This window comes from Ranitomeya imitator, chromosome 2 (genome assembly GCF_032444005.1).
Source record: "Ranitomeya imitator isolate aRanImi1 chromosome 2, aRanImi1.pri, whole genome shotgun sequence".
In the NCBI taxonomy this organism is placed as follows: Eukaryota; Metazoa; Chordata; class Amphibia; order Anura; family Dendrobatidae; genus Ranitomeya; species Ranitomeya imitator.
The window spans coordinates 697,613,559-697,636,983 of record NC_091283.1 but is presented as its reverse complement, the minus strand read 5'-3'; the positions used below and the strand labels follow the sequence as shown (position 1 = coordinate 697,636,983).

Sequence of the window (23,425 nt, the reverse complement as noted above, 5' to 3'; positions counted from 1 at the left end):
AACCTCAGCAGGGCTATGAGTAAATGGAGGGTAACTGTTCTTCACTGCTGTGCTGTCACACAATATATGTAATCTTTAGTCAGTGTTTTGTAGCTTTCTCTCCTTATTTTTATTGCTAAGCTAGGACATCCCCTCACAATCTAGATTCAGCACAAAATGGCTGCTGCATTCCCTGCTACTGCTTTCATCCAAGCTATGATAGTCCCTTCTGATTAGCTGTGCTATACTATGTGATGTAATAGAGAAGGCTGCAAGACATTAGGGGAAAGCCAGGTCATGTGAACCTTTTCTGGCTGTTACAAACTTTTGCCAAGTGTAAAATGGCGGTGGCCGTCTTAGGTGACTCATGTGAATTGAATCACAAGGTGCAGCAAATTCTTAAAAATTCAACACAAATTCAATTTACATGAAAGCAATTTGCTCATCCATGTTGTTTGCTTATCTTGCACTAGTATCTGTCAACTATTGACGAACACCTTCCTAAAGCCTTGCAGCTAATGAATAGCATTTATAGATTTTAATCCAATCCTGAACTAACTACAATAAGTGAGGATTGTTTCACATGCAGCAGAAATTCAATTCCAATTCATCAAAGTGGGGTTTCATCTATAGCATATCCAAGGAATAATGCAAGTCATATTTAAGTGCATGGAATAGCCACATACATTTCTACAAATACTTGTCATTTAAAGTGGCTGTACAGAATTAGAAAGGTGAGCTGGCTATCAGGGAAAAGATTGCTACCAATACTCAGCACTCAACACATACCTCCCAACTTTTGAAGAAAGGAAAGAGGAATTATGGTTGGCCATTTTGACCACACTCCTGGCCATAACCCAGTCCATGACCATTTACTATTTCTTTCTCTCCCTGCAGGAGGAGTTGCCAGAGGGGCGGTGGTAGTGAGGGAAATTTAGCACACGCCTGAGACTGCAGGGCGTAGACCCAAATCCAGAACTGTTGTCTGTATCCGGGACAGTTGGGACAAGCGATGAGCAGATGGATTCACAGGTCAGTGGTACCTGGCAGCTGGATGGGAGGCTGCAAATCTCTAACCTTCCTGCGTCCCTAGCGCGGCTTTTGATTAGTCCGGGTAGCACAGCGTCACCAGTGCATCCTGCTCATCTCTAGTTGTGAACTATGGATTTAATTTTTGTTCCTTCATTCACAGTAAAAGCTGCCAGACCTTTCTCATTTTTATGTAGCTTCCCTATATGACATCCATATTTGTGTCTGTAAGGTCGTGTTCACACGTTGCAGAAATACTGTGTTTTTTGTTATCTGAAGATGTCCGCACCAAACTAAACAATAATAATAATATTTTTTTCAGAAGAAGCCTATAGAGAGAAAATGCACCAAAACTTCAGAGTTCAGCAGCATCTTTAGACTCACAGGGGGCGCAGTTTTTGTGAAATCACTTCTGCATACACAGTTAAACACAGTAGAATTTTTTGTGCAAAAACACAGCAGAAAATACGTAGCATTTATGCTACATGTGAACAAGTACTAAATTTCCAAGCAAAGTGGATGTGGTTCCATGAAATCTCCACCCCCGGTGTATCTAAAGACACTGCTGAACTCTGCGGTTTTGTTGCATTTTCACTCTATAGGCTTCGTCTGAAAGAAAGTATGAAAAGCAAACACTATTGCAATTTTAAGCACAGAATCAAAGCTTTTCTTTAATATTAAAAAAAAGTATTAAAAACTCTACTTCATATCTGCCACAAAATCGCATCAAATAAGCGGGGAAGCGCAGCAAACACGTAATAATCAAAAATGGTTGTTATTGTGTTGTATGATGCGGACACCTGCAGAAAAAAAAGCAGAAGAAAGAATGCAGCATTTACACTTTATGTTATTACTGCATCAGCATTAAAACTTTATAAAAAATGTATGGGTTTAATAGACAAAAAATATAATTCATGCCATTTTCTTATCTCAATTACCAATCCCCATAACTAATCTCATTGCTGTGTTGTGCAATTCATTACAAATACAGATAAGTCTGAGTTATTTGGTGATCACTGATTTGTGATGTTTATTTTTATTTTTTTAAAACGCATTAAAAATGACATTATTATTTTCATTATCAAGTGTTTTTATTATTATATTTTAGCAATTGTATACAATGAAAAAATCTTTTATTCGCCCTGTAAAATACAAATACATACATTGTACATAGCAGTGTATTTCTATAGGTATAATCTGCCTGTGGAGTCAGAGCCTGCAATACAGATCAAGTACACAGAATTCTCCCCATTAAACCATTAGAGCTTGTGGCTCATTAGCTTAAGTGTCTGTCTGTAATGTTAAGGATATAAAGAACACAGAACCATTGCAGTCAGTCATAGTCATTGTGTCATGCATTGCAAAGAGTTAAACAAATTTATTCTTGATCAGGAAAATAATGTCCCTTGGTGTAGCAAGAAAATACATTTAGCAATCTGCAGGTTATTTTAAGATCAATACAGTCCTGCTGATTTGTTGAAGTAGCTTTTATGAACTTAAAGCAGAGTTCATTGTTAAATACTCTTACCTACTAAGCAGACGGTGGGACATATTCTTTCTTTTTCTCTTATAGATCAATAAGAAGATTGCTGATTTGCTTAAAAGGTTTTTTTAAGATGTGGGGGCAGTTTAGATTATTTTTTTATGGGACTTTTCGCTTACCGTTCCAAGGAGCGTGCTGGAAGAACCAATAACCGCCCCCTCCATAGTTGACAAACACCATTAAAGTCAAGGAGAAGCTGGCAAGAAATAACATATATAATTTCAAGTCAATTTTAATTTAGCAAATGAAGTACACTATGAAATGTAAAGTCCAGAGCAAGGATAACTTACATATTCTACTGTCATTTCAAAATCCCACTCGGACACATGTAAGCAAGTATACAGTGGGGAAAATATGTGTTTGATACATTGCCCATTTTGCAAGTTTTGTCTCCTACAAAGTATGGAGAGGTCTGTAATTTTTGGTCTGTAATTTTTATCATAGGTAAACTTCAACAGCGAGAGATAAAATCTAAAAATAAAATCCAGAATATCACATTTTATGATTTTTACATAATTAATTTGCATTTTATTATTTGATGCAATAGAATAACAGAACTAAAATATTTGGAACAGAAACTTTTGTTTGCAGTTACAGAGGTCAGATATTTCGTGCAGTTCTTGACCAAGTTTGCACACATTGCAGCAGGGATTTTGGCCCACTCATCCATACAGATCTTCACCAGATCTTTCACGTTTCAGGGCTGTCGCTGGGCAACATTGATTTTCAACTTCCTCCGAAATATGTCTAATGGGTTCAGGTCTGGAGACTGGCTAGGCCAATCCAGAACCTTAAAATGCTTCTTACCAAGCCATTCCTTAGTTGCCCTGGGTGTGTGCTTTGGGTCATTGTCATGCTGGAAGACCCAGTCACGACTCATCTTCAATGTGGAGCGCCCCATGGGGCCGTGGGGTACTCGGTACCGGGTCCGACATGGCAGTTCTTAAAGGGGAAGGTTACGGCAGTAGTGACCTATCCGTGGCCCCGGGCTTCCAATAAAAGGGGATGAAATGTAGTGGAAAATAAAGTCTATGGAGAAATGTTTGTGACGCCACTGTGGTGTTCGGCAATGAGGTGGTAGCCAACCCCGCAGTTCAGATCCTATGGGGCAGATGGTGGTGCAGCAGAGTTGGTACAGCTCCCCACTCGTAGAGCTAACCCAGGGGCAGATGTAGTATAGAGGTATAAGATGGCGGTGGCGGCTATGCTTGGCAGGTGTGATTGGAATAATGCAAAGGACACAGCAAGGTGCAATTTCCAGACTTTTACTTACAGTTCTTTATGGTACCCAGTAGGGTGTGCTGTGTCCTCTGGGTCTGTGGTCTGGCAAGCTCCCAGGTAGTTTGGATGCACCCCTCCAGGACTCTTTCATATGCCTTCATCCAATCATCTCTCTACACTGGCTTTCCTCCTCTCCTGCCTGGCGCCTTACCCACAATGTACCAAGCCAGCAGCTACGAACCTGGTCAGGTAATGTCCCCTGCGTCCCCTGGATTCTCTGCGGCTGCTTTTTTGGTGAAGTATGGGTGGATGTGGCTGTGACTCTTGCAAAAGCCACAGCCTTGGGTTTCTTAGCTTGACTTGCAGTTTCTCACTAAGTTGGGGCCAGTCTCCTTACTGCGACTTGGTCCCTCCACATCTGGATGTGGGCCCCACTGGTGGCTTCTGCACTTCCCCTGCCCCTAGGACCCCTTCTGTCCTCCTGGGAGCTTCGTTCTGTCTCTATTTTGCTCTTCTTCCTTTCTGTCTGTCAGGAGCTCCAGACCCTCATGTTTGCTCAGCTCCACTATCTCCCCCCTTCTCTCACTTTTCCTGCTAATTAGCTCCTTCCCTACTCTACCTACCCCACCCACTCCCAACCCCCATTCCTATCCAGCCTAGGATGAGGCCTTCCTCCCTAAGGGTATGCCAGGTGCCCCGACTAAACTGGTGTGTGTTAGATGTGAGTTTTAGAGTCCTGGGTAGTGCTCCCTCCTTACCTGAGTGGGATACCACATCTCTGGATAAGGTGCAGGTATCTCTGTAGTGACTGGACCCCAGGGGCACCACAAATACTCTTACTGAGGGAAGGAGGTTGTTGGTCAAAATTGCACGATACATGACCCCATCCATCCTCCATTCATTACAGTACAGTCATCCTATTGCCTTTGCAAAAAAGCAACCCCAAAGTATGATGTTTCTCCTACTATGCTTCATAGTTTGGATGGTGTTCTTGGAGTTTTACTCATCCTTCTTCTTCCTTCAAACACAGCGAGCAAAGTTGATACAAAAAAGTTTTATTTTGGGCTCATCTGACCACATATCCTTTACCCATGCCTGCTCTGGATCATGCAGATGGTCAGCTGCGAAATTCAAATGTGCCTGGACATGTGCTGGAATGAGCAGGGGGACCTTGCATACCCTGCAGGATTTTAATCCATGGCGGTGTAGTGTGTTGCTTACGGTAATGTTTGATACTGTGGTTTCAGCTCTCTTCAGGTCATTGACCAAGTCTTTCAATGTAGTTCTGAGTTGATTCCTGACCTTTCTCAGAATAATGCTTACTCCACAAGGCGAGATCTTGCACGAAGCCCCAGACCAAGGAAAATTGAGTCATCTTGTGTTTCTTCTATTTTCTAATAATTGTTCCAACAGTTGCTGCCTTCTCACTAAGTTGCTTGCCTATTGTCCTGTAGCCTATACCAGCCCTGTGCAAGTCTACAGTTGTGTCCCTGGTGTCCTTACACAACTCTTTGGTCTTGGCCATGGTGGCGTTTGGTGTGTGATTGATTGAGTCTGTGCATAGGTGTCTTTTATACAGGCAACAAGTTCAAACTCGTGCATTTAATACAGGTAATGAGAACAGAGTATGAGGGCTTCATAAAGAAAAACTAACAGATCTGTGAGCGCCACAGTTGCTGGTTGGTAGGTGATCAAATACTTATTTCTTAAATGAAACACAATTTAATTATTTAAAAATCATACAATGTGATTTTCTGGTTTTTAGTTCTGTCCTCGGATGGGATAGTGCGTCCGAGGTCAGATCCCCTGCTTTGATACGGGCTCCGTCGATGAGCCCACATCAAAGCCGCGACATGTCAGTTGTTTTGTACAGCTGACATGTGCTCGCAATAGCGGCAAGTGGAATCGCGATCCACCCGCCAATATTAACTAGTTAAATGGCGCTGTCAAACGCTGACAGCGGCATTTAACTACCGCTTCCAGACATCAGGCTGGATATGCGCTCATCGCCGACCCCCGTCACATGATCGGGGTCAGCGATGCGTCAGCATAGTAACCAGAGGTCTCCTTGAGACCTCTATGGTTGTTGATGCCTGCTTGCTGTGAGCGCCGCCCTGTGGTCGGCGTTCATAGCAAGCCTGTAATTCAGCTCATAGGAGCAATCTGATGGCTATTGAGGCATGGCAAAAATTAAAAAAAATGTTTAAAAATATATGAAATAAATTTAAAAAAAATATAAAAGTTTAAATCATCCCCCTTTCACCCCATTCAAAATAAAACAATAAAAATAAAATCAAACATACACATATTTGGTATTGCTGAGCTCAAAATCGCCCGATTTATCGATAAAAAAAGGATTAACCTGATCGCTAAACGGCGTAGCGAGAATAAAATTCAAAACGCCCAAATGACTTTTTTTGGTCGCCACGACATTGCATTAAAATGCAATAATGGGCAATCTAAAGAACGTATCTGCACCTAAATGGTATAACTAAATACGTCAGCTCGGTGTGCAAAAAATAAGCCCTCACCCGAACCCGGATCACGAAAAATAGAGACGCTACGGGTATCGGAAAATGGCACAATTTTTTTTTTTTTTAGCAAAGTTTGGACATTTTTTTTACCACTTAGATAAAAAGTAACCTAGACATGTTTGGTGTCTATGAACTCATAATAACCTGGAAAATCCTAATTGCAGGTCAGTTTTAGCATTTAGTGAACCTAGCAAAAAAGCCAAACAAAAAACCCGCATGGGATTGCACTTTTTATGCAATTTCACAGCACTTGGAATTTTTTTCCCATTTTCTAGTACACGACATGGTAAAACCAATGATGTCGTTCAGAAGTACAACTTGTCCCGCAAAAAATAAGCTCTCACATGGCCATATTGACGGAAAAAGAAAAATGTTATGGCTTTGGGAAAGAGGGGAGCGAAAAACGACAGCGGAAAAAAGGAATATCCCAAGGTCATGAAGGGGTTAATTTTAGACTCTGTCTCTCACAGTTGAAGTGTATCTATGATAAAAATTACAGACCTCTCCATTCTTTGTAGGTGGGAAAACTTGCAAAATCGGCAGTGTATCAAATACTTATTTTCTCCACTGTATATCCTAATACTTTTAACTGTCTATTATGCCTGCTGCTTTACAAGTCATCTGCAAGGGGCCACATCACTGAGTATTCCTGACTGTGCTCAGTGTTTGGAATGTAATCACACAAACAATTATTTGATTGATGTCCTGCTCACATTCACAAACTGAGCAGAACATCAGTCATATAACAATAAGTGTGAATACCCCAGACACTAAACATCATCATGACTGCTCAGTGCTGTGGCCCCTCCTAGGTGACAAGTATGGAGCGGTGAGTGATGGGGGTCTAATATTATTTTCTGCATTCTAGACTTACTCTTATCGCCAATTAGGACCTGTTTTAAAAGGTAATACTACACAATGCCCTGCATCAGGTTGAGAGGGAAATTTGTGATGACAAATTCCCTTTCATTAAAAAGAACCTGACCGCTGATACATGGTGCCCAATCCACGTGCAGCATGTATCAGCCACTGTCTGTAGGTTCTCACACAGGTATGTTTAACTCTAAAATGCTGCAGAGTTTCAGAGAAGATTATACTTTAAAAGCTGCTGTGGACTAAGCAGAGCTATTGGCTAGTCATAGAGGTAGGTCCCTGGTGGCTCCTTCCTGTCTGCTGCCCAGGAGTGACAAGTCTTTCCTTGTGTGAGTGTATGGGTAGACATCTACCACTCCAGGGGAGCGGGCAAGGAGAAACAGCAAAGGACCCGCCTCTCCGACTAGTGTTTTGTGCCGCTCGGTTTCCAGTGGCTTTTAGGCTGCCGTCACACTATCAGTATTTGGTCAGTATTTTACATCAGTATTTGTAAGCCAAAACCACGAGTGGAACAAATAGAGGAAAAGTAGAATAGAAACATATGCACCACTTCTGGATTTATCACCCACTCCTGGTTTTGGCTTGCAAATACTGATGTAAAATGCTATCCAAATACTGCTAGTGTGACGGCAGCCTAAAGTGTGTTTTTCTCTGACATGTTATAGCTTTTCAGGGTCAAACATACCAGGCTGAGATCATACAGCCAGTGCCTGACACATTCTCCATGTAGATCGGGCACCATGTATCAGCTGTGAGGTTCCCTTTAAATCAAAGGGCAGCACCAAGCATTATCTATTATGTAAGCAAGCTTTGTTATAAATCTGCTGACTGCTGAAATTATACAAATTGTAATCTAAGGATAAACTTTTTACAATTTAAATGTTATTGCTTTTAGTAAATTGTATAATTATTTTAAAATATTGCCTTAAAAATCATAGGTTCTTCAATACTGGGACTACAGACAGTGGGAGATCTCCTTTGAAAACATAGGATTGAACATTTTCAGAATAAATTGAGATTATCCCACCAAATTTGGTGGTTTCAGCTGACACAAGTGCAGCGCCCCAGGGTTCTGGTCGTTGCAGTAATGTCATTCTTCCACCAGGGGGAGTGATGTTATATCTGAAGGCAAGAAAGGAAATCTCTTTACCAGGTAAACACTATGCATGCAACATGTTCACACTCCAGACCAGAAGGGGGAGCTCTAAGCCTCCCTGACGAAGCTGCCTAGCTGCAGCGATACGCGTGGGATTCTCCAACACCGTCTCCTCCATCTCCCACTGACCAGCCAGCATGGGGCTTTTTCTTCCGGTGACCGTGCTGATCCATTTTTTTGGATCTCTACTCCTTGTGAGCATACTTTATTTATAGCTTGGCCTCATTAGCAACAGGTTGCCACCAGGCTGTGTTTTCACAGCGGGCATACCCAGCTTTTGGCCTGATACCTGCTTCTATTTCATCTTTGCTAGCAATCCCAGTGCTGCTGTATATTGGGCTTTGAGTCTGGCTTATATCCAGTTATTACTATATAGCACTGGGTTTGGTGCTGTTGGTCTTTGACAACTCTGGGGACGCCCTGTGTGTTGTCACTTTTTGTGGGAGTATATATACATATGGTTAATGCCAGTTACTTTTTTTAGGTTTAAATGTATACCTTATATTGTATTTAACTTTCCGATACTGATATATATTATTACTGTACCAGTATCCATTTTTTGCCTTTCGCTGGTTTAACACCGCATGGGGGTAATGGTGTGCTCGTGTTTGATCCTTATGGATCAGGTTTTAATTGGTTTTATATTTTGTATGTCCTTTGCTTCTACACAATAAAGTTGTATCTTATTATATACAGTGGGGCAAAAAAGTATTTAGTCAGTCAGCAATAGTGCAAGTTCCACCACTTAAAAAGATGAGAGGCGTCTGTAATTTACATCATAGGTAGACCTCAACTATGGGAGACAAACTGAGAAAAAAAAATCCAGAAAATCACATTGTCTGTTTTTTTAACATTTTATTTGCATATTATGGTGGAAAATAAGTATTTGGTCAGAAACAAACAATCAAGATTTCTGGCTCTCACAGACCTGTAACTTCTTCTTTAAGAGTCTCCTCTTTCCTCCACTCATTACCTGTAGTAATGGCACCTGTTTAAACTTGTTATCAGTATAAAAAGACACCTGTGCACACCCTCAAACAGTCTGACTCCAAACTCCACTATGGTGAAGACTAGAGTTGAGCGACCTTGACCTTTTTAGAGTCGAGCCGGGTTTTGCGAAACCCGACTATGTCCAAAGTCGGGTCGAGTGAAATCGGCCGATTATGACGTAAAGTCGGGATCGACCGAAACACGAAACCCAATGCAAGTCAATGGGGCAGCATAGTCGGCAGTGAGTGGGGGCCAGGAAAACACCTAGAGTGCCCATTTTAATGTCAAAACCATCCATTCTTCTTAATGAAGCTTGTCAAGCGTAATTTACCTTATAATAATTGGAAGGCATTTGAAATTGGGGGTCATTTGGCTAAAGTTGTGGGGGGTAGGGCTGGTTCAAGTAATTAGTGGGCCCAGGAAATCTGGACCACGTCACGGCAGTGGAGCAGGGAGAGGTAAGTATTTCAACTTTGCAAGTGCTGTGAACCTGAGCAAGCAGGGGGGGCCCACTCGTTGGCATTGGCACTGGCACAGGGCCCCTCAAAGTACAGCGGTGTGTTTGCACGGCGGGGGCGCCTCCCACCGGCAGCAACACTTTTGCGTACTATGAGAGGCCCTGTGCCAGTGACGTCGCCAACTAGTATTCCTCCCCCCACCTGATGAAGGAACCTGCACTTTCATCTGCACCTTCCTCTTTGTCCCCGTGTAAGGTGGTATGGTATGCGGGAAGAGCAACCTGACTTTCAGCAGGGTCACAATGTTGTTGTGTAGCGTGCACGGGGAATGTTGCGTTATGGGTCAATGTACCAGCAGACTCATCTATCACTGGCTGGGCAATGGGCACGATGAAGTGGAAACACAGATATAGGCCCAAAGAAGAAAGTGGGCTAAATGCAGTTCAAAATTGGTAACACAGGAATAACCAGGGGGCATTGCAGTGGAGGACAACTGGAATGAGAGGCTGACACAGAGAGTAGGGCCAAATCAGTAAGTAGTCGAAATGCAGTTCAAAATTGGCAACCGTAGTAAACAGGCGGCACAGCTTTGTTCAGTGGAGGAGAACAGCAAGGAGTGGCAGACACCGATAGTAGGCCCCAACCCAACTAGTAGGCCAAATGCAGTCTAACATTAACAACTACTTAACGAGAGGCTGAAAATGGTATTTCAGGACAGGAAACCAGGAGAACAGCAAGGAGTGGCAGACACCGATAGTAGGCCCCAAACCAACTAGTACGCCAAATGCAGTTGTTCCATTTAACCACAATTTAATGAGAGCCTGAAGATAGAAGCTCAGGAAAGGCAACCTGGGGAACACCTTGGAGTGTAACACACCATCTCTCTCCACCCCATACCCATTTTGTAGGCCTAATGCTGTGTACTTTTCTACAACTACTAAACGAGAGTCGGAAGACCGAAGCAATGGCAAGGAAACCTGGGGAACACCTTGGAGTGTAACACACCATCTCTCTCCACCCCATACCCAATTTGTAGGCCTAATGCAGCCTACTTTCCGACACCTACTAAACGAGAGCATGAAGATCGAAGCTCAGGAAAGGCAACCTGGGGAACACCTTGGAGTGTAACACACCATCTCTCTCCACCCCATACCCATTTTTTAGGCCTAATGCAGTGTACTTTTCTACAACTACTAAACGAGAGTCGGAAGACCGAAGCAATGGCAAGGAAACCTGGGGAACACCTTGGAGTGTAACACACCATCTCTCTCCACCCCATTCCCCATTTTTTAGGCCTAATGCAGCCTACTTTCCGACACCTACTAAACGAGAGCATGAAGATCGAAGCTCAGGAAAGGCAACCTGGGGAACACCTTGGAGTGTAACACACCATCTCTCTCCACCCCATACCCATTTTGTAGGCCTAATGCTGTGTACTTTTCTACAACTACTAAACGAGAGTCGGAAGACCGAAGCAATGGCAAGGAAACCTGGGGAACACCTTGGAGTGTAACACACCATCTCTCTCCACCCCATACCCAATTTGTAGGCCTAATGCAGCCTACTTTCCGACACCTACTAAACGAGAGCATGAAGATCGAAGCTCAGGAAAGGCAACCTGGGGAACACCTTGGAGTGTAACACACCATCTCTCTCCACCCCATACCCATTTTGTAGGCCTAATGCTGTGTACTTTTCTACAACTACTAAACGAGAGTCGGAAGACCGAAGCAATGGCAAGGAAACCTGGGGAACACCTTGGAGTGTAACACACCATCTCTCTCCACCCCATACCCAATTTGTAGGCCTAATGCAGCCTACTTTCCGACACCTACTAAACGAGAGCATGAAGATCGAAGCTCAGGAAAGGCAACCTGGGGAACACCTTGGAGTGTAACACACCATCTCTCTCCACCCCATACCCATTTTGTAGGCCTAATGCTGTGTACTTTTCTACAACTACTAAACGAGAGTCGGAAGACCGAAGCAATGGCAAGGAAACCTGGGGAACACCTTGGAGTGTAACACACCATCTCTCTCCACCCCATACCCAATTTGTAGGCCTAATGCAGCCTACTTTCCGACACCTACTAAACGAGAGCATGAAGATCGAAGCTCAGGAAAGGCTACCTGGTGAAAACCTTGGAGTGTAACACAACCTGTCTCTACACCCCATACCAAATTTGTAGGCCTAATGCAGCGTAGTTTCCACCAACTACTAAACGAGAGCCGGAAGATCGAAGCTCATGAAAGGCAACCCGGGGAACACCTTGGAGTGTAACACAACCTCTCTCTACACCACGAAAGGGCTGATTCTTAGGAAGGAAGGCTGTTGTAAATAAGCATTGCGCGTCCGAGGGTGATTATATTCTTATTCGGTATCTACTCACCCTCGGACGCGCCATGCTTCTTGATTTGTAATTAATGTTTATTTGCAATGTGCTTTTGACTTACTCAATTATTTTTTTAATTATTGATTTTATTAAATTAATAGTTTAACATCTTATTGGAAATAATTTAAAGGAGACGCGACAGGACAACACTCGGTGGATGCCATATCTGTGTTAACAACTCCAAAAAACTTTCAGTTAACTTCTTGCAGGAGAAAGAAATTGTAGCTGTTGGACCTTTGTAGTACAGTTCCAGATATTTGTTGTGTGTTTGTTTTGATTGTTAAAATGTCTGCATTTGAGATCTCAACACGATCTTATTTTTTATAATCAAATTAATTTTTTTTATATTTAATGATGTTGGTTCAAGGGGTACACGGGCAGCAATAGACAGGTCAGTGGAGGCCTAGTGGAAGGAGTGACGGCAGACAGGCATCAAAGGCCTAACATTGGGCTGGCTGTAGGCAAGTTAAAATTGGTTCCAGGGGAACACGGCCATCAGTGGCCTGGTCAGTGTAGTTGTAGTTGAAAGAACGGGACGCAGACAGGCTTCGAAGGCCTAACATAATAACATAGGGCTGGCTGTAGGCAAGTTAAAATTGGTTCCAAGGGAACACGGCCATCAGTGGCCTGGTCAGTGTAGTTGTAGTTGAAAGAACGGGACGCAGACAGGCTTCGAAGGCCTAACATAACAAACTTGGGCTGGCTGTAGGCACTTTTAAATTTGTTCCAGGGGTACATGGGCAGCAGTGTATGGTCAGTGGAAGTCTAGTGGAAGGAGTGACCGCAGACAGGCTTCCAAGGCCTAACATAACAAACTTGGGCTGGCTGTAGGCACTTTTAAATTGGTTCCAGGGGTACACGGGCAGCAGTGGTCTGGTCAGTGGAAGTCTAGTGGAAGGAGTGACCGCAGACAGGCTTCCAAGGCCTAACATAACAAACTTGGGCTGGCTGTAGGCACTTTTAAATTTGTTCCAGGGGTACATGGGCAGCAGTGTATGGTCAGTGGAAGTCTAGTGGAAGGAGTGACCGCAGACAGGCTTCCAAGGCCTAACATAACAAACTTGGGCTGGCTGTAGGCACTTTTAAATTGGTTCCAGGGGTACACGGGCAGCAGTGGTCTGGTCAGTGGAAGTCTAGTGGAAGGAGTGACCGCAGACAGGCTTCCAAGGCCTAACATAACAAACTTGGGCTGGCTGTAGGCACTTTTAAATTGGTTCCAGGGGTACACGGGCAGCAGTGGTCTGGTCAGTGGAAGTCTAGTGGAAGGAGTGACCGCAGACAGGCTTCCAAGGCCTAACATAACAAACTTGGGCTGGCTGTAGGCACTTTTAAATTGGTTCCAGGGGTACACGGGCAGCAGTGGTCTGGTCTGTGGAAGTCTAGTGGAAGGAGTGACCGCAGACAGGCTTCGAAGGCCTAACATAACAAACTTGGGCTGGCTGTAGGCACTTTTAAATTGGTTCCAGGGGTACACGGGCAGCAGTGGTCTGGTCAGTGGAAGTCTAGTGGAAGGAGTGACCGCAGACAGGCTTCCAAGGCCTAACATAACAAACTTGGGCTGGCTGTAGGCACTTTTAAATTGGTTCCAGGGGTACACGGGCAGCAGTGGTCTGGTCAGTGGAAGTCTAGTGGAAGGAGTGACCGCAGACAGGCTTCCAAGGCCTAACATAACAAACTTGGGCTGGCTGTAGGCACTTTTAAATTGGTTGCAGGGGTACACGGGCAGCAGTGGTCTGGTCAGTGGAAGTCTAGTGGAAGGAGTGACCGCAGACAGGCTTCGAAGGCCTAACATAACAAAATTGGGCTGGCTGTAGGCACTTTAAATTGGTTCCAGGGGTACATGGGCAGCAGTGTATGGTCAGTGGAAGTCTAGTGGAAGGAGTGACGGCAGACAGTCTTCGAAGGCCTAACATAACAAAATTGGGCTGACTGTAGGCACTTTTAAATTGGTTCCAGGGTAACACGGCCAGCAGTGGCCTGGTCAGTGTAGTAGTTGTAGAAAGAAGGGACCGCAGACAGGCTTCGAAGGCCTAACATAACAAAAATGTCAAAACAATGGTATTGTCAGTGCCAGGCATTGAAGGATGTCAGCGCCTAGACTACACATTGGTGAAGCTGTGAGAGATAATTTTGCTAGTGGTAGAGCACTGTTTGAGCTGGGGGGGAGAACTGTCTTGTGGCCGGCGGTACAGGCACAGGGCCCCTCATATTACAACGGTGTGTCTGACGTTGGGTGCGCACCACCACCGCCAGAGACACTTTATTGTACTATGAGGGACCCAGTGGCAGTGCCGTCGACCAAAAGCGGCCACACCCACCTCTTCAGACAAACAGCACTCTCAAGGGTCCAAGCGCAAAGTGGCGATAGCACGGCCCCGTGTGGGGAGTTTGGCCATTTCGTGAGGTGGAAACATGTCGTATGCTGGACAATCAGGTGAAGAAAATTACGAGATTGGAAAAGTCATTCAGAATAGTCCACAGGCAAGACCTTTTCATAGGAAAGCTAGGTGTCAGCCGGGCAGGGTGGGGCAAAAGATTTTGAAATCCAGTTGTGGTTCATTTTAATGAAGGTTAGATCATCTACATTTTGGGTAGCCAGACGAGTCCTTTTTTCTGTTAGTATTGAACCTGCAGCACTGAATACTCTTTCTGATAGGACACTAGCTGCCGGGCAAGCAAGCTCCTGCAATGCATATTCTGCCAATTCTGGCCAGGTGTCTAATTTGGATGCCCAGTAATCAAATGGGAATGACGGTTGAGGGAGAACGTCGATAAGGGATGAAAAATAGTTTGTAACCATACTGGACAAATGTTGTCTCCTGTCACTTTGAATTGATGCTGCAGTACCTGTCCTGTCTGCGGTCATAGAAAAATCACTCCACAACCTGGTCAGAAAACCCCTCTGGCCAACGCCACTTCTGATTTCTGCCCCTCTAACACCTCTGGTCTGCTGGCCCCTGGAGCTCGTGTGAGAACGATCACGGGCGCTGTGTGCAGGGAATGCCAGAAGCAAACGGTCAACAAGAGTTGATTGTTTTGTTGCTAATATTAGTTCCAAGTTCTCATGTGGCATAATATTTTGCAATTTGCCTTTATAGCGAGGATCAAGGAGGCAGGCCAACCAGTAATCGTCATCGTTCATCATTTTTGTAATGCGTGTGTCCCTTTTGAGGATACGCAAGGCATAATCCGCCATGTGGGCCAAAGTTCCCGTTGTCAAATCTGCGGTTGTGCTTGGTTGAGGGGCAGTTGCAGGCAAATCTACGTCACTTGTGTCCCTCAAAAAACCAGAACCCGGCCTTGCCACGCCACCAATTTCCCGTGCCCCCGGGAAAGCTTCCTCATTAAAAATATACTCATCCCCATCATCCTCCTCATCCTCCACCTCCTCTTCGCCCGGTACCTCGTCATGTACACTGCCCTGACCAGACAATCGCTGACTGTCATCAAGGCTTTCCTCTTCCTCTGGTGCAGACGCCTGATCCTTTATGTGCGTCAAACTTTGCATCAGCAGACGCATTAGGGGGATGCTCATGCTTATTATGGCGTTGTCTGCACTAACCAGCCGTGTGCATTCCTCAAAACACTGAAGGACTTGACACATGTCTTGAATCTTCGACCACTGCACACCTGACAACTCCATGTCTGCCATCCTACTGCCTGCCCGTGTATGTGTATCCTCCCACAAAAACATAACAGCCCGCCTCTGTTCGCACAGTCTCTGAAGCATGTGCAGTGTTGAGTTCCACCTTGTTGCAACGTCTATGATTAGGCGATGCTGGGGAAGGTTCAAAGAACGCTGATAGGTCTGCATACGGCTGGAGTGTACAGGCGAACGGCGGATATGTGCGCAAAGTCCACGCACTTTGAGGAGCAGGTCGGATAACCCCGGATAACTTTTCAGGAAGCACTGCACCACCAGGTTTAAGGTGTGAGCCAGGCAAGGAATGTGTTTCAGTTGGGAAAGGGAGATGGCAGCCATGAAATTCCTTCCGTTATCACTCACTACCTTGCCTGCCTCAAGATCTACAGTGCCCAGCCACGACTGCGTTTCTTGCTGCAAGAACTCGGACAGAACTTCCGCGGTGTGTCTATTGTCGCCCAAACACTTCATAGCCAATACAGCCTGCTGACGTATGCCAGTAGCTGCCCCATAATGGGAGACCTGGTGTGCAACAGTGGCAGGTGCGGATGGAGTGTTTGTGCGACTGCGGTCTGTGGACGAGCTCTTGCTTCTGCAGGAGGACGAGGAGGAGGAGGAGGAGGAGGGGGTGCGAACGGCTACAGACAACTGTTTACTAGACCGTGGGCTAGGCAGAACTGTCCCAAACTTGCTGTCCCCTGTGGACCCTGAATCCACCACATTTACCCAGTGTGCCGTGATGGACACGTAACGTCCCTGGCCATGCCTACTGGTCCATGCATCTGTTGTCAGGTGCACCTTTGTGCTCACAGATTGCCTGAGTGCATGGACGATGCGCTCTTTAACATGCTGGTGGAGGGCTGGGATGGCTTTTCTGGAAAAAAAGTGTCGACTGGGTAGCTCGTAGCGTGGTACAGCGTAGTCCATCAGGTCTTTGAAAGCTTCGCTTTCAACTAACCGGTAGGGCATCATCTCTAACGAGATTAGTCTAGCTATGTGGGCGTTCAAACCCTGTGTACGCAGATGCGAGGCTAAGTATTTCCTTTTTCTAACCATAGTCTCATGTAGGGTGAGCTGGACTGGAGAGCTGGAGATCGTGGAACTAGCGGGGGTGCCGGTGGACATGGCAGACTGAGAGACGGTGGGAGATGGTATTGTTGCCGCCGGTGCCCTAGATGCAGTGTTTCCTACTACGAAACTGGTGATTCCCTGACCCTGACTGCTTTGGCCTGGCAAAGATACCTGCACAGATACAGCAGGTGGTGCGCTAAATGGTGGTCCTACACTGCCGGAAGGGATGTTGCGTTGATGACTAGCTTCATTGGCCGAGGGTGCAACAACCTTAAGGGACGTTTGGTAGTTAGTCCAAGCTTTCAAATGCATGGTGGTTAAATGTCTATGCATGCAACTAGTATTGAGACTTTTCAGATTCTGACCTCTGCTTAAGGAAGTAGAACATTTTTGACAGATGACTTTGCGCTGATCAATTGGATGTTGTTTAAAAAAATGCCAGACTGCACTCTTTCTAGCATCGGATACCTTTTCAGGCATTGCAGACTGAGCTTTAACCGGATGGCCACGCTGTCCTCCACCAGGTTTTGGCTTTGCCACGCGTTTTGGGCAAGATACGGGCCCGGCAGATGGAACCTGTGGCGATGTTGATGCCTGCTGCGGCCCCTCCTCCTCCTCTGCTTCAGAACTGCTGCCGCCTGCACCCTGTTCCCCCAATGGCTGCCAATCGGGGTCAAGAACTGGGTCATCTAATAACTCTTCTTGTACCTCCTGCGCAACTTCGTCTGTGTCACCGTGTCGTTCGGTGGTATAGCGTTCGTGATGGGGCAACATAGTCTCATCAGGGTCTGATTCTTGATCAGCACCCTGCGAGGGCAATGTTGTGGTCTGAGTCAAAGGACCAGCATAGTAGTCTGGCTGTGGCTGTGCGTCAGTGCACTCCATGTCAGATTCAATTTGTAATGGGCATGGACTGTTAACTGCTTCACTTTCTAAGCCAGGGACGGTATGTGTAAAGAGCTCCATGGAGTAACCCGTTGTGTCGCCTGCTGCATTCTTCTCTGTTGTTGTTTTTGCTGAAGAGGACAAGGAAGTGACTTGTCCCTGACCGTGAACATCCACTAACGACGCGCTGCTTTTACTTTTACCAGTTTCACGAGAGGAGGCAAAAGAGCTAGAGGCTGAGTCAGCAAGATAAGCCAAAACTTGCTCTTGCTGCTCCGGCTTTAAAAGCGGTTTTCCTAATCCCAGAAAAGGGAGCGTTCGAGGCCTTGTGTAGCCGGACGACGAACCTGGCTCCACAGCTCCAGACTTAGGTGCAATATTTTTTTCCCCACGACCACCTGATGCTCCACCACTACCACTACCCTCATTACCAGCTGACAATGAACGCCCCCGGCCACGACCTCTTCCACTAGACTTCCTCATTGTTTTAAAAACGTAACCAAACTAACGTTATTTGTTGCAGTCACACAACTTACACGGTGAGCTATAACTTCAGTATGATTTAGCTACCCCTTTACAGGTTGGTGAGACCACAGCGAAAATCAGGCCCAATGTTACACACTCTTTTTTTGGTGGCTGCAAATTAGAGAGATGCCCCACACGCAGGACTGTCACTGAAGCACAAATGTTAATATTAATGTCACACTATTATTTTTTTTTTATTTTTATTTTTTTCAGGAACACTTTAGAACCCCCCCAAAAAAAAAAAAAATAGATTTTTGCAGGGAGAATTTAGAAAACAAATGTAACAAACTATATGCTTTCTATGGGCCACTGAGTGAGAGATGACGCACACAGGAATCAGGAGTGGCACACAAGCCCAGAGGCCAATATTTTTCTACCAATGATTGATGGAGTTATTTTCTCTGGTAGATTTTGGAACCCAAATCAAGGAAAAAAAATATAGGCTTTCTATGGACCACAATTGGAGAGAGAGAGAGAGAGAGAGAGAGAGATGGCACACCCAGGAGTCAAGACTGGCACACAAGCAGAAAGGCCAATATTAATCTCCCACTGTTTTTTTTGTTTGTTTTTTTTTTTTTGTTTCAGGGAGACTTTAGAAAAAAAATAATAAAAAAAATATGATTTTATCAGGAAGAATTTAGAAACCAAATAAAATAAAATGATTTTTTCAGGGAGAATTTATAAAACAAATAAAACCAAAAATAGGCGTTCTATGGCCCACTGACTGAGAGATGACGCACCCAGGAGTCAAGACTGGCACACAAGCAGAAAGGCCAATATTAATCTCCCACTGTTTTTTTTTTTTTTTTTCAGGGAGACTTTAGAAAAAAAAATAATAAAAAAAATATGATTTTATCAGGAAGAATTTAGAAACCAAATAAAATAAAATGATTTTTTCAGGGAGAATTTAGAAAACAAATAAAACCAAAAATAGGCGTTCTATGGCCCACTGACTGAGAGAGAGAGAGAGATGGAACGCTTAGTACTGGCACACAAGCCCAAAGGGCAATATTAATCTCCCTTTTTTTTTCCAGGGAGAATTTCTAAAACCCAAAAAAAAAAAAAAATAGGCTTTCTATGGCCCACTATTTGTGAGAGAGATGGGACGCTCAGGACTGGCACAGATGGCACGCTCAGGACTGGCACAGAAGCCCAGAGGCCAATATTAATCTCCCTTTTTTTCTGGGAGAATTTATAAAACCAAAAAAATATTTAAATAGGCTTTCTATGGCCCACTATTTGTGAGAGAGATGGCACGCTCAGGACTGGCACAGATGGCACGCTCACAACTGGCACACAAGCCCAGAGGCCAATATTAATCTCCCTTTTTTCAGGGAAAATTTATAAAACAAAAAAAAAAATTAAATAGGCTTTCTATGGCCCACTATTTGTGAGAGAGATGGCACGCTCAGGGCTGGCACAGATGGCACGCTCAGGACTGGCACACAAGCCCAGAGGCCAATATTAATCTCCCTTTTTTTCAGGGAGAATTTATAAAACCAAAAAAAAAATTAAATAGGCTTTCTATGGCCCACTATTTGTGAGAGAGATGGCACGCTCAGGGCTGGCACAGATGGCACGCTCAGGACTGGCACACAAGCCCAGAGGCCAATATTAATCTCCCTTTTTTTCAGGGAGAATTTATAAAACCCAAAAAAAAATAAAATAGGCTTTCTATGGCCCACTATTTGTGAGAGAGATGGCACACTCAGGACTGGCACACAAGTCCAAAGGCCAATATTAATCTCCCACTGTATTTTTATCAGGGAGAATTTATACACCCCACAAAAAAAAATACAGAAAAATGAAAAGGCTTTCTATGGCCCACTATGTGAGAGAGATGGCACACACAGGGATGGCACTCTAGCAGAAATGCCAAATTGCCAATCTTAATCTCCCACCAAAAAAAAAAAAAAAAACAGGGAATGTCCTACAATTACTATCTCCCTGCCTGCAGTAATCTCAGCCAGGTATGGCAGGCAGCTACTATCTCCCTGCCTGCAGTAATCTCAGCCAGGTATGGCAGGCAGCAATAAGGAGTGGACTGATGCACAAATGAAATAAAAAGTGTGGACAAACAAAAAAGATAGCTGTGCAGAAAGGAAGGAACAAGAGGATTTGTGCTTTGAAAAAAGCAGTTGGTTTGCACAGCGGCGTACACACAGCAATGCAGCTATCAGGGAGCCTTCTAGGGCAGCCCAATGAGCTACAGCGCTGAGGGGAAAAAAAAAAAAAAAAAAACTTCCACTGTCCCTGCACACCGAGGGTGGTGTTGGACAGTGCAAATCGCTGCAGCACAAGCGGTTTTGTGGTTAATGGACCCTGCCTAACGCTATCCCTGCTTCTGACAAAGCGGCAGCAACCTCTCCCTAAGCTCAGATCAGCAGCAGTAAGATGGCGGTCGGCGGGAACGCCTCTTTATAGCCCCTGTGACGTCGCAGACAGCAAGCCAATCACTGCAATGCCCTTCTCTAAGATGGTGGGGACCAGGACCTATGTCATCACGCTGCCCACACTCTGCGTTTACCTTCATTGGCTGAGAAATGGCGCTTTTCGCGTCATTGAAACGCGACTTTGGCGCGAAAGTCGCGTACCGCATGGCCGACCCCGCACAGGGGTCGGATCGGGTTTCATGAAACCCCGACTTAGCCAAAAGTCGGCGACTTTTGAAAATGTTCGACCCGTTTCGCTCAACCCTAGTGAAGACCAAAGAGCTGTCAAAAGACACCAGAAACAAAATTGTAGCCCTGCACCAGGCTGGGAAGACTGAATCTGCAATAGCCAACCAGCTTGGAGTGAAAAAAATCAACAGTGGGAGCAATAATTAGAAAATGGAACACATACAAGACCACTGATAATCTCCCTCGATCTGGGGCTCCACGCAAAATCCCACCCCGTGGGGTCAGAATGATCACAAGAACGGTGAGCAAAAATCCCAGAACCACGCGGGGGGACCTAGTGAATGAACTGCAGAGAGCTGGGACCAATGTAACAAGGCCTACCATAAGTAACACACTACGCCACCATGGACTCAGATCCTGCAGTGCCAGACGTGTCCCACTGCTTAAGCCAGTACATGTCCGGGCCCGTCTGAAGTTTGCTAGAGAGCATTTGGATGATCCAGAGGAGTTTTGGGAGAATGTCCTATGGTCTGATGAAACCAAACTGGAACTGTTTGGTAGAAACACAACTCGTCGTGTTTGGAGGAAAAAGAATACTGAGTTGCATCCATCAAACACCATACCTACTGTAAAGCATGGTGGTGGAAACATCATGCTTTGGGGCTGTTTCTCTGCAAAGGGGCCAGGACGACTGATCCGGGTACATGAAAGAATGAATGGGGCCATGTATCGTGAAATTTTGAGTGCAAACCTCCTTCCATCAGCAAGGGCATTGAAGATGAAACGTGGCTGAGTCTTTCAACATGACAATGATCCAAAGCACACCGCCAGGGCAACGAAGGAGTGGCTTCGTAAGAAGCATTTCAAGGTCCTGGAGTGGCCTAGCCAGTCTCCAGATCTCAACCCTATAGAAAACCTTTGGAGGGAGTTGAAAGTCCGTGTTGCCAAGCGAAAAGCCAAAAACATCACTGCTCTAGAGGAGATCTGCATGGAGGAATGGGCCAACATACCACCAACAGTGTGTGGCAACCTTGTGAAGACTTACAGAAAACGTTTGACCTCTGTCATTGCCAACAAAGGATATATTACAAAGTATTGAGATGAAATTTTGTTTCTGACCAAATACTTATTTTCCACCATAATATGCAAATAAAATGTTAAAAAAACAGACAATGTTATTTTCTGGATTTTTTTTTCTCAGTTTGTCTCCCATAGTTGAGGTCTACCTATGATGTAAATTACAGACGCCTCTCATCTTTTTAAGTGGTGGAACTTGCACTATTGCTGACTGACTAAATACTTTTTTGCCCCACTGTATATATTGTAGGTGTGCACGCATTTATGCAGTGTCTTTCTTCTTTTGTTCTCTTTATCAGCGGCAGAATTGTTAGCCACAGATGCCGATTCCTGCCACTGTGACCCGCTGCTCCGCCACTCCCCCTTACCCGCCTGATTTCTGGGACAGTTGACTCGTGTATAAGCCGAGGGGGCATTTTCAGTAAAAAAAATGTGCTGAAAAACTCAGCTTACAGAGGAGTATATACGGTAATTCTTTTTATATGTTGATAGATTGGGCGATTCTGAATGCAGCAATAACAAATATATGTATCTTTTTTACTGTTTTATTTTGAATAGGGCAAAAGGGGGGTGATTTGAACTTTTAATTTTTTTTTACCTATTTAAAACTTTTTGTTCTACTTTTTACTTTCTTCAATAGTTTCTTTAGGAGAAATGAAGATGTGATCATCCGAATGCTTGTGCTACCTATAGCAGGGCTCTGATCAGCAATGACAAGCATGGAGTTTTCTGCAGACCCCATCAGCGCCCCATGAACATGTGACAGGGCCGCCATTAGGCGGAATTAGTGACATGCTTCCGGTAAGCTTTAGTTAGATGCAGTATTCAGCTAGTTAACAGCCGCAGGTGGATTGCAATTCCACCCGTGGCTGTGTGGGGCACATGACAGCTGATCAAATCAGCTGTCATGTGCTCCAGCGCTCAGCTTTCATCAAAGGGGGATTCATGACCTATGATGTACAGTATATATACGTGATACGTCGTGAAGGAGTTAAAGCAACCTTCCACTACAGCACTGATTAAATATTAGCCATGCATAGTCACTAGTGATGAACGAACGTGCTTGCCACTACTCGGTACTCGCCCGAGTATCACTGCGCTCGGTGTACTCGGTGAGCACCAAGCATTTCCGGGATTACTTGGTGAGAACTCGGGTATCCACCCTGCATTTTTAGAAGAAGAAACGGATGGCTGGCACAAAACTTAGGGTAGATTGTATGGTGCTAGTGAACTTTTTCAGAGATCCCATAAACAGCAAAGTCAATAATCACTGTACTCATATCAGAACGGATTTAGCTTCAAGTGAGATTTATTAATTTAATAGGTGATAAGCGACAGGTAATTTGATGTTTCGGTCACTCTGTAGCCTTGATCACAATGTCGTTGAAAAAAATAAAAGAATTATATACATAAAAATACAATATATA

At 44.7% G+C, this 23,425-nt stretch overlaps 1 protein-coding gene across 2 annotated transcripts in view; it reads right to left on the bottom strand.

The window, feature by feature from the left end:
• The window catches only part of LOC138665532 (heparan-alpha-glucosaminide N-acetyltransferase-like), a 1,558,440-nt gene that overhangs the window by 908,036 nt on the left and 626,979 nt on the right, over positions 1-23,425 (bottom strand). For both annotated transcript variants that reach the window (XM_069753108.1, XM_069753109.1), the window contains exon 8: positions 2,671-2,747. In XM_069753108.1, the coding sequence (XP_069609209.1) occupies positions 2,671-2,747 (77 nt within the window). The remainder of the gene's footprint in view (positions 1-2,670; positions 2,748-23,425) is intronic.